The following is a 12,939-nucleotide window of genomic DNA, read 5'->3' as shown; positions in this document are numbered from 1 at the left end:
AAAACATCACTCAAAAGTGGTAAAATAACAATTAGGGTAAAATTAGGGCAAAACAAATTACCCACTTACAATGCACAAAACGACAATCCAACCGTTGAATATGTAGGTTGGGTAGACAGAAACACCGTGTCAAAATTTGACGAAAAACGGAGCACGAATGGCCTTCGATCGGATCGCCGTAAAGTCACGCGCGTCGCACCTTTTTCTTCTCCTCAGTTTCTGATTTTTGTTTTGTGCGTGTATTGTGCTTCTGATGCAATTAATTAACTACTGCCCTATTTTTCCTTTTATAGTTTTTCACCTTTTTTTTTTTTTTAATTAACAAATAATATTATTATTATTAGTCCATTATTATTAAGCCCATAATTAAAATATTAATTGGGCCTTCCTCCAAGTGGGAGGGAATAACCCAACAGTGAACAATACAAGTAATACATACCTATTGTCACTGATATTCTTTGTTGATTATCCACCACTTCATATTACTAACAGCTAACCACTAAAAACATGCACATACTTCTATTCTTGATATTTTTAAGTCGAGGTCCCACATAACATTAGATTAGCCCATGGGTACTATTGATAGTATTGGTAACTCGAGTAATTTGTGCATCAAGCTCTTTCTTACTAGTGCATGTCTGAGTCCTTGGCTTCCTTCGTATACATTTTGCTCTCACTCCTTCGACTTTTTTCTCCAACTTCATTAGATGTGAACTTCTGTCAACCAATAATTAAAAAGATTAGAAGCCAAAATCAAATACTTTAAAGTTTGTCCATTTCTTGGAATTCAACGGGTTTATTGCTTAAAAACCGGTCTATAACAAAGTTTTGTCCATACATGCAATGACAAATCTACAACTAAGAATTGAATGTTATGTTCCCATCAAAACTAAAATGAATGTTTAAGGGGTAATTATACTTTTTTCTCACCCACAAATTCATATTCACTTATTGTGTCATGCACATATTTTATCAATTTTTTTCTATCACATCTGTTTTCCAAATAACATTGCCACGAGGTAGTCTAATTTTCCACAATGTAATGTGAATACACCAAGTCAAAACAGCATGTCTAAGAAAATCAAACCCGAAGGAAATGTCGGCTAACATTGCATGTGTGAGACTACCCTCCCAATATTTGACCCATTGACCCCTCATTTATTTCTTCCGAGTGACTCCTAATACAATCTACACAACATTTTTGTCAAATTTGTCAATGAGTTGATTAACCAATTTATCAAGCGCTTTCAATTAATTTTATTCAACAAAGTGGTTGATGATCATATTTATCAACCTATTTAATCAATTAACCTTATGAACTAATTAGCTGGAATATGTAACGTTATTAATCTACATTACACCCTTATGATGTTACTCTTTATCACCTCTCACTCTGCAAGAATGTCTTACGTATGAAACTCCCTTTTTAATTCAAATAATGTATCTTAAAAGTTGTTAAATTTGGTGCACATACTGAGATCATCAACAAGAGAATCAAAATAAGAAAATACTCTAAACATAGATCTAATCTGTAGTAACACAAATTCTTAAATAAAAATAATCTTATATTAAGATCATACTCCCTCCTATTCATCTTAAATGTCTTATTTACTTTATGCAATCTATCCAATGCACTTATTCAATTCATAATATATTTAATTATGTATAATTAAAAATTATAAAAAATTAATATTAATAAACTTTATATTAAAACGAATCAAATAAGATACCATATAAATACATTTTAACTCATAGATTAATAATAAAATATAATATTTAAGAATGATAGAAAAATAATATTCTAAAAATAAATAAGACACTTAAAGAGAACAGGAAATAGTATTTATTAGGTTGACCTAATAAATTTTAAAATAATATATATAATTATAACACTGTATTTGGTATGGTATTAGAATGGAAAAGAGAGAGGAAAGAGAAAGAGAGAATGAAAATGAAAAAAAGATAATTTATTTATTTATTTAGGAGAAAAAAATGAAAGAAAAAGAAATAAAATAGAAAAGATAAAATTTTGTACTTATTACAGAATGAGGGGAAATAGTGTTTACCTGTCAGCATTGTAAGAGGAAGATCGTTTAAGAACCGTTGGAAGCTCGTTTCTCTTAGTCTCAATTAAACTCCCACTAAAATACTCCTTGTCTTCCATACCCATGTTTGAAAAACTACTATAAACATTTGTATTTTCGATATCCATCGTTACACCATTACTCTCTTCTACCGTCTGATTCACGCCACGTGGCAATCTACTCTTATAATGAGACATCAACGATAACCCATGATCCTTCACGGTTGCAGCTCCACAATCTCTAAAAGAGATCGATCCACAGGAGATCAAAGACATTAAAACTGAAGAAGCTTTCATTCTGCCACTTGGACAACTCCCAACCGTCTGATTATTACTTTGTGATGATGATGATGATGATGATATTGTAGCTTTCATCAACGACTCTAATGTCTCAGGACTTGAATCAGACGGTGGAGGTGAAATCTCATATCTACTTAACTCTGTACTGAACTCTTGCACTTGTTCATGGTGCACTTTCTCGATTCTACCCTCTTCTTCCTCGGGTTCTTCTTTGATCATTACAGCTTCTATACGACGTCGTTTATCGTCTGTCTGAGTTGACGCGTCGGCCGCCGCTTTTTCGGAGAACTCGTGAGTTGACTCAGTTTTGTAGACTTTGTACTCGATTGATCCACATGATTGATTTCTCCGGCGATTCCTCGTCACCGGGAATTCAGATTCTACGGTGACCGGAATATTATTCCCAGCTGAAGGCGATGATAATGTGTCGGAGGAATTCGAAACGGTTTCGACAAGAATTTCAGAGCCTTTGAGAATGTATTCTCCTCCATGAACTGGATGAATGAAATCATTCTCCTCTAAATCATGCCACACATACCCATTTTTGTAGCTCCTGCAAAATTAAATTGCGTTTTCGTAAACTTAAATTAGCCAAATGCAATTGAAAACCAAAAATTAGGGTTTAAGTATCAATTAATTGGGGAACGAATTGGTTTTAGTTACCGTTTCGAGGACCAAGAGTAGTGAGATGGCATGGATTTACCACGAAGGAGATTCAAACGATTGATAACGTCACGAAGAAAAAGGCCTTGAGAAGAAGAGAGAGGAACTTCAATAAAATGAGGGTGTTCTAGCTGACCATTTCTAGAGAGATAATAAACAACTGGGACTGAAACCCTTTTCTGGGTTTGATTATGATCAATCATGGAAATGGTACTGTAATGATGGAATTCGAGATTATCTTGTTTATCTTTGAATTTCTGAAGATGAAGTTGGTCGTTTCTTGCTCTGCTCAATTCCACCGCCATTAAAGGAGCAAACAAGTTTTTTGATAGGTTGTTTAGGGGATAATAATGGAGGGAGAGAGGAAGGATGGATTTAAAATTTTAAGGGGAAAGGGAGTAGGAAATCAGGAGGAAAGAGGACAAAATGTAGGTAATGAGAGGGTCTTTGGGAAATGTCCTTTTAAGATGCTTCTAAATTACCCTTAATTTTTTTTTTTTATAATAATGCGTTGTAATAGAAAGAAAATTGTGTTGGAAAATTAAAAAAAAAAAAGTAAAGGATAAAAATAAGTTGTTAAATGAAAAGATTAAATATATTGAAGGTCAATATTAATTTAAAATAAATTTATGGTAAATAAATATCTATTAAAATATATTAAAATTGTTAATCATTTATTGTATGTATTTCAAAGATATAGAGAGTTGAAAGAATGAACACGAGACTAAAAGCCAATGCATCCACTATTCAATTGTGTTGCATTACTTATAGACTAATAATCACTAATCTTATACATTTTACATAAATTATATTTTTTGCATAATTATTCACATCTAAATATGTGTTATGTAATTGGTTTAGTATTATTATAGTGATAACTATAATTGAATGAAAATATTTGAATAAGATAATGATAATACGAAATTTCATCATTAATTAAAATTTAGATTCTTTATATTAATTTATACTAAAAAATTTGTACATTTACACGAGTTTATATATTATTAGATTAGTCAACACCATGAATTTATAAACAAAAATATTGAATTGGAAGCAGTATATTATAGACAAAATATTCTTATTATAAAATACTTTAAGAAATTTTTATTTCACTGTAATTATCCTTCAAAGTCATATATAACAGTATTATATGCAATTAATTATATTTCAAAATATAATTATTCTAGTAGGAAATTGAACAATCAACACGTCTATTAAAGATGCTTAGAGTGTATTTTAAAAGTTTATGAACTGCTGGTGAGGTTTTTGAGTTCTTATCTCGAATGCCTTGAACTTTATCCTGCACAAATGAACAAACGAGGGTTGGAGAGAGGTGCTCCGAGAGACCTCCTCCGATGATTAAGTCAGCAAGTATTTAGAAAAAGGTTGCTTAACCTTTCTCGTAGAGTGCACAGTTAGTGGCAAACCTTAAAATATAAATATGGGGTTGCAGAGCTTAATTAAATATTACTTTTATATATTACTCCTCCGGTTCCAATTAAATTGTCACACTTTCCTGCATCATTTTCACTTTGCAATTTTTTTTTGATAGTGTCCTCAAACCTTTCTTTAATTTTTATTCACAAACCTTAACTTATTTTCTGTCACTTTTAATTTTACTAACACAATATAGTGGTCCCTATTATTATCTTAATTATATGATCCTCATTATTTAACATACATAAATAAGTTATAAATTCACATTGACAAATAAAATATAGCATAAGAGACAAATGTATATGCGTACAAATGCATTAAGAATTAAGGAAGAATATATATATATATATATATATATATATATATATATATATATATATATATATATATATATATATATATATATATATATATATATATATAGAGAGAGAGAGAGAGAGAGAGAGAGAGATACGCACAATAAGCTAATATTCAACAATCATATTCATAGTTACCCTACAAAAGTGTGTCCATCACCCATCAATTTAAAAATTTGAGTTATCGTGCAATATTATTATTGGTGTTGAGATATAGTGTGAAATGTAATTAATGAATATAGTGTGAAAGGTAATTAATGAATTTACCCTAATGTGAATGCATTCAATGTAATTGTGGATGAACTTGCCTATAAATATGGAAGTTCACCATTGTAAAAACTACACCAATGAGTAAAAACATTTTTATCTTCTAACTTTTACTCATTCTACTTCCTCCTTATCTCTCTAATTAATATATTTATCTCTCTAAGTTTTAACACGTTATCAGCACCAGCTCTACCCTTAATCATCAAGCAGGTAATATTTTTAAAACCTAATTAAGCATTTTTCTTCATCGGTACCCACAAATGAACCAACAATCAAATGGTGTCAACATCACCATCCAAGGTGTTTCTAACACATTTTTATATTTTATAATTGAGCATAATTCCATACCCTTCACTACAAACCCAGCGAGGACTGATTTAAATCAGCTCCGACATAATAATCCCAATAACACTAATGGTCCACTAGTACCACCAACTCGTAATTCACATGTACGACCAACTAATAATCCACCGGTTCCACCGACTAATATTCCACCGATACGACCAACAAATAATTTATCAACACAACCAACTAATAATGCCCCAACAACAACAACTGAAAATAATCCCTCACCAAGTAATAAAAGAACCAAAGATGATGAGGGAGAAACAAGTACTAAACGTTGCAAGATAAATTTAAATGACCCATAAAATAATTTATTAGACAATACGTCACCTTTACGGATGACAAGGACACTTTATTGCTTTTGTAATTATTTTATACCGCCTATATGGCTGGTTAACTTTTTTCTTTTTTACCGCCTAAATGGACGGTTAGTATTATTTATTTCTTTTGTTATTCTTTAAACCGCCTATATGGCTGGTTAATTGTTTTTTCTTCTACCGCCTAAATGGACGGTTAGTATTATTTTTTTATTCTCGTATATTTATATGTGCATTTTTTATTTGCAGTATTTGCATTTATATCCATGTGCATTTTTTTACCTTTTACTCTAAGTATTTCTTTTAAGTATACATAACAATACGGTATATTGTACAATTTGGGATAACCCTCTATAAAATAGGATTACCCCAATTTTTTTACCACATACTCCTTATCCTTTCAACTTTACTCTTTACATCAAAAACCCTCCTTCTCCTTCTTCCTTCCACCGACAATGTACCACCATTACAAAAATAATCCATCTTCTTCCTCTTCCCATACTTTTAGATTTGAAGAAAATTTTGCCAAACTCAAATTATATATCTCCTTAATTATGGGCTTGGTGGTCCTTCTTGTAGCATTAGGAATTATAATAATTATGAAGAAATAATTTATTTTGAAGAAGAAGAAACAAAATGCACATGTTTTTCTTTGTCATATTTTCTTTTGTTTGTTAGTGCATTTTGTATGATAAATTATACTAATATATTATGTAAATGTTATTTCTTTTACCCTCTTTAGCATTTATTGTCTTTGATTTTTTCGTTCTTCTCCTTGTTATTATTATTATTATTATTATTATTATTATTCCTCTTGTTCTTGATTTATTCCTAAATTTATTATCTACAACAAATTCATAACAATAAACCAAGGGGGAGAAGATTATGAAATTAAAACATCATAATTTTTCTAATGGTTTATTATTATGAAAATATAAGAATTATTGCATCGTCATATACTTACAAAACAATTATATATTATGTAGCAAGTATGACAGAAATTACCAAAAGGCTATTCAACATATTAGACTTAACTAGACAAAAATTCTTAGAATGGAAAGAAGATGTCATCATGAACTTAGAAGCTCAAGGGCTTGAACATACTGTATTGGAAGTAAAAGAAAAGGATCCAATAGATGGAACTCAAGCTACCAATATAAAGGTAGCTACAAATCAAGAAAAGGTCAAAGCCTTAGTCCTCTTGAGGCATCATATTCATGATAGTCTTAAATCTGAATATTTATTTATAAAAGATCCCAAAACATTGTGGGACTCTCTTGTTGAAAGATTTGATCACCACAAAAGGGTGCTTCTTCCACAAGCTAGCCATGAGTGGAAGAATTTAAGATTTTCTGATTTTAAGACTCTCAGTGAGTACAATTCAACATTATACCGAATTGCATCAATGTTGAAATATTGTGAGCACCTGGTGACTGATGCAGAAATGATTGAACTCACATTATCTACTTTTCATCCATCAAACATTATTCTGCAACAACAATATAGAGAAAGAAATTTCAAAAGATATTCAGATTTGAGTGTAGTACTCTCATTGGCTGAACAGCACAATGATCTTGTCTGGAAAAATCATAATATGAGACCTATTGGATCTCAAGCTATCCGTGAGACACACTCTACTAAAATACATGTGCCTGAAGCACATGCTGTTGAAAATAAAGGCCGTGGAAATTATAATAACCGTGGTAGAGGACGCGGAAATTTCCGAGGAAGAGGACGAGGACGAGGTCGTGGAAATTTTTATGGACATGGTAGAAAGTTTCAAGGATCCGTTAGAGGCCATTTTCCCCAAAATTATCAAAATGATCATTACAATAATAATTCTCGAAGGGGAAAACAAGTTGGCTATCACAATAGAAATAGCCATCAAGAAGGAAAAGAAAGTATTTGTTACAGATGTGGCATGACAGGGCATTGGTCACGTACATGTCGTACTGCCAAACATTTGCTTGAGCTGTATCTAGCCTCCCAAAAGAAAAAAGGAAAAGGTGTGGAAGCAAACTTTAATGAAGCAAGCACCTCAATGCCCAATGTCGATCCTTATAATAAAGCAACCACGTCGATGCCTAATCTTGACCTTTCAGACTTCTATTTAGATGGCGATGAAAATGATAAAGAATACGAAGAAGATATTTGAATTTTTTTTCTTAATAATGTTGTGGCACTTATTTAGTTATATTTCTTTTTATATGCAATCTCCTTTTTTTTTATGTATTGATATCACCTTATGTTAATGAAATTTTATTTTAACTATCTATTTATTTAATATGAAGATATGGATCAGTTTGAAAATGGAGTCAAATATCAATGCTTCCTAGATAGTGGAACAACTCACTATCCTAAAGCACAAAGAATATTTTTCAGAGTTGAAAATAGTGAAAGCAGATGTCACCAAAATCTCTGGAACCACTACACTAATAGAGGGATATGGAAAAGCTCAAATAATACTTCCTAATGGGACAAAGCTAGTAATTAATGATGCTTTATATTCGAGTAAATCTCGACGAAATCTCATAAGTTTCAAAGATGTACGACAAAATGGTTATCATTTAGAAACAATGACCGAAAATCATACTGAATATTTATGCATCACATCTGAAAAATGCGGTAAGAAAAGCATTCATGAAAAATTACCAGCATACTCATCGGAATTATATCGCATTAACATAAAACCGGTTGAGATAAACATGGTGTCTAACCAGAAGTTAGATAATAAAGAAATGATAAATTTATGGCATGACCGATTGGGTCATCCTGGTGTGGGAATGATGCGAAAAATTATTGAAAATTCAATTGGGCATCCAATGAAGAAAATGAGAATTCCCCAACCAAATGAGTTATCATGTTCTGCATGCTCACAAGGAAAATTGATAATCAGACCATCTTTAAATAAAATTGCTACTGAAACTCCTAAATTTCTAGAAAGAATTCATGGAGATATATGTGGGCCAATTAATCCTGCTTCTGGGCCATTTAGATATTTTATGGTATTGATTGATGCCTCAACACGATGGTCACATGTAAGTCTCCTACAAACTAGAAATGTGGCATTTGCGAAATTACTTGCTCAAATCATTCGATTGAGAAATCAATTTCCAGATTATACAATTAAGCGAATAAGGCTTGACAATGCCGAAGAATTTACATCTCAAACTTTTAATGATTATTGCACATCAATTGGAATTGACGTAGAACATCCAGTAGCTCATATTCATACTCAAAATGGTCTGGCTGAATCATTGATTAAAAGACTCCAATTAATAGCAAGACCATTATTAATGAAGTCGAAATTGCCATCATCTGCGTGGGGACATGCAATAATACATGCATCGTCATTGATAAGATTGAGACCAAGTGCTTATCATAAATATTCACCACAGCAATTAGTGCATGGTCGAGAACCAAATATATCACACTTGAAAATATTTGGATGTGCAGTATATGTCCCTATTGCGCCACCCCAACGTACAAAAATGGGTCCACAAAGAAGGATGAGAATTTATGTTGGATTTGAATGCCCATCAATTATCAAATATTTAGAACCAATGACCGGTGACTTATTTAATGCTAGATTTGCAGATTATCATTTTAATGAGACAATATTCCCATCCTTAGGGGGAGAGAAAGTGGACCCAAATAAGAAGGAAATAGATCTCACATGGAATGCAATGCATTTGAAAATATATGATCCAAAAATGAATGCTTCTGAACAAGAAGTTAGAAAAATTGTCCATAATCAATATATTGCAAACAGATTACCTGATGCATTTGTAGAAACAAAGCAAGTGACAAAATCATACATTCCTGCCGCAAATGTTCCGGCACGAATTGAAATTCCCACTGATGACAAAGCCACTGAAAATGAATCTATTGCACGCCGGAAGCGTGGAAGACCACTTGGTTCAAAGGATTTGAAACAAAGAAAATCCAAAAGGTTGAATGAAATGGCAAATGTTATCAATATTACTTCTTCAATGAATTGTAAAGAAACAAGTCTTGGAGATGAGGATGAAAATCTCAGAGAAGAAGAAAATAATAATATCAAAGATAACAATGAAATTTCGATTAATTACATTTCAACTAAAAGGAAAATAAATCGAAAGAATGTTATTGTTAATGATGCACTTGCTCATTCAATCGCCACCGAAATAACACTTGATGAAAATGATGTAGAACCAAGAACGATACAAGAATGTCGGCGTAGGAATGATTGGCCGAAATGGAAAGATGCTATTCAAGCGGAATTAAAGTCACTTGAAAAACGAGAAGTTTTTGGACAAATTACACAAACACCAAACGGTATAAAATCGGTCGGCTATAAATGGGTGTTTGTAAGAAAAAGAAATGAAAAAGATGAAGTGGTCAGATATAAGGCACGACTTGTAGCACAAGGTTTTTCCCAAAGACTAGGGATTGATTATGAAGAAACGTATTCTCCAGTAGTAGATGCGACTACACTAAGATTCTTGATAAGTCTAACTGTCTCAAACAGTTTGCAAATGCAACTTATGGATGTTGTGACCGCATATTTATATGGTTCACTTGATACAGACATTTATATGAAAGTCTCTGAAGGACTTAAGTTGCCAGAAAACCACCAATCACGAGAAATGTTTTTCAGAAAGCTGAAAAGGTCACTTTATGGATTAAAACAATCTGGAAGAATGTGGTATAATCGTCTAAGTGAATATCTCCTGAAAGAAGGATTCAAAAATGATCAAATCAGTCCTTGTGTATTTATTAAACGGACTCAATCAGGATTTTCTATAATTGCAGTTTATGTTGATGATTTAAATATCATTGGAACTCCCAAAGAGCTTGAACAAACTGCAAAATATTTGATGAAAGAATTTGAAATGAAAGATCTTGGGAAAACAAAGTTTTGCCTTGGATTACAAATGGAGCACCTAAGGGGTGGAATCTTTGTGCACCAATCCAACTATACATAAAAAGTGCTAAAAAGATTTCATATGGACAAAGCTCATCCGCTGAGCTCTCCAATGATAGTACGATCATTAAAACCAAAAGATGATCCATTTCGACCTTGTGAAGAAGACGAGGAGATTCTTGGCCCTGAAGTGCCATATTTAAGCGCAATTGGAGCTCTGATGTATCTAGCTAATAATACAAGACCTGATATTGCTTTTGTTGTTAATTTATTAGCTAGATATAGTAATTCACCAACACAGAGACATTGGAGCGGAATAAAACATTTGTTACGCTACCTTCGAGGAACTAAAGATCTTGGACTATTTTATAGATCAAAGCAAGATGCTACACTTGTTGGATATGCGGATGCTGGATACTTATCAGATCCCCACAAGGCTAAATCACAAAATGGATATGTATTCACATTTGGAGGCACCGCAATATCTTGGAGATCCACGAAACAGACACTGACAGCTACATCATTAAACCACACATAATTGATCGCCCTTTATGAAACAAGTAGAGAATGCATTTGGTTAAGGTCAGTAATTGGTCACATTCAAGAAGAATGTGGGATAAACTCGATAATAAATTCTCCAACTGTAATCTTTGAAGATAATACCGGGTGTATTGAACAAGTTAGTGGAGGCTTCATAAAAGGGGACAGAACCAAACACATAGCACCAAAACTCTTCTTTGCACATGACCTCCAGAAGTACAAAATAGTAAAAGTCAAACAAATTCAATCAAGTGAAAATCTTGCAGATCTATTCACAAAGTCCCTTCCATCAAAGAGATTCGAGCAACTTGTATATAAAATTGGAATGTGTCATCTACGAGATATACGTTGAACTCAGGGGGAAAATCATATTTACTACACTCTTTTTCCCTTCGTTTAGGTTTTTATCCCATTGGGTTTAAACTGACAAGGGTTTTAACGAGGCAGTATTAAATAGAAATATTGTAATAATATTTTACTCTTTTTACATGATTAGAATGCATTCAAGGGGGAGTGCTGAGATATAGTGTGAAATGTAATTAATGAATATAGTGTGAAAGGTAATTAATGAATTTACCCTAATGTGAATGCATTCAATGTAATTGTGGATGAACTTGCCTATAAATATGGAAGTTCACCATTGTAAAAACTACACCAATGAGTAAAAACATCTCTATCTTCTAAATTTTACTCATTCTACTTCCTCCTTATCTCTCTAGTTAATATATTTATCTCTCTAAGTTTTAACAATTGGGTATATTTTCTTATAAAAATTCGCTCAATATGAGTTACTATAACGTCATTTTAAAATTCATCGCATACTAAATATTATGTAAAACTACCATTATTGTTACATAGAAAAGGACTTGTGCTAGTGGTGTTGCTGGTAATGTGGACTTTCAAATTCAAGCAAGGTCAAGGGAACGATTCTTCTTAGCAAAAAACTTCTTAAGCTTTTTTATCTTGGATGTGTTGCATATGCAACCCCATGCCTAACACTAGATTCGCTAATGCGCACTGTGGCCTTTAGCTCTAAAGAAGAGATATTAAAGCTTGTTCATAGATATGAGATCCTTTATTGAAAAATACTATAACAGCTTAAGAATGCTTGAGTGCTTAAAATTGCTCAAATGCTAAGATTTAATATACCTTTTGTAGTGTATGACACTGTATATAGTAGTAGATATAGATAGAGAGGTTTTCAAAACCCTAATAACACATCAAACATTTTGCCGGGATTATCAAAAAGTTGTAAAATGTTCTCAGAGTTTATGTGGCACTCATTGGCTCGCTGTGGCTAGCTTTACAGTTGTCTTTTCTCCTTTTATGGTGAATGTAATAGTACAATACGAGGTAGGTAGTGGCGCCTCGCCTCATACAAGTATGACAACTTTTATCACGTGACTGCAGCTATCACATGACTCGTCATCATGGTTGTTATAACTTTCTCAGGGTGCAAGTACCTATGTCTTCATCTGTGTTCTTTCACAAGACTGGTATGTTCGTCCTATGGGTCCTACTAAGTGAGCTGGACCTTTTGGTTTTTTCCTTTGCTCAGGGAAGCAGATAGGGTCCCTCTCTCTTGAGAAGGTCTTAGTAGTAAGTGTCATAGTTGTAGGATTGTTATTGTCACTCGTCAGGAATCTAGGACCTTGGACCAGTTCTCAACATGTACAATAACTATTATATTAATTAAGAAAATCATAACAATTACAAAGTAAAAAT

At 32.6% G+C, this 12,939-nt stretch overlaps 1 protein-coding gene across 2 annotated transcripts in view; it reads right to left on the bottom strand.

Moving 5' to 3' along the window:
• Nucleotides 1-3,512, bottom strand: part of LOC130826887 (protein SOSEKI 5-like) — a 3,649-nt gene extending 137 nt beyond the window's left edge. Inside the window, exons 1-3 of one of the 2 annotated variants that reach the window (XM_057692501.1) lie at nt 3,047-3,512; nt 2,067-2,936; nt 1-714 (exon numbers count right to left, since the gene is read on the bottom strand). The exon at nt 1-714 is cut by the window's left edge and continues 137 nt beyond it. In XM_057692501.1, the coding sequence (XP_057548484.1) occupies nt 558-714; nt 2,067-2,936; nt 3,047-3,351 (1,332 nt within the window). In that variant the 5' untranslated portion in view covers nt 3,352-3,512 and the 3' untranslated portion in view covers nt 1-557. Of the gene's footprint in view, nt 718-2,066; nt 2,937-3,046 lie in introns of both variants that reach the window. The other variant, XM_057692500.1, reaches the window with a different exon arrangement.
• Between the last annotated feature and the right edge of the window lie 9,427 nt (nt 3,513-12,939).

Source organism: Amaranthus tricolor, chromosome 11 (assembly GCF_026212465.1).
Source record: "Amaranthus tricolor cultivar Red isolate AtriRed21 chromosome 11, ASM2621246v1, whole genome shotgun sequence".
Classification (NCBI taxonomy): Eukaryota; Viridiplantae; Streptophyta; class Magnoliopsida; order Caryophyllales; family Amaranthaceae; genus Amaranthus; species Amaranthus tricolor.
The sequence above is the reverse complement of the archived record's forward strand: the minus strand, read 5'-3'. Positions and strand labels throughout refer to the sequence as shown.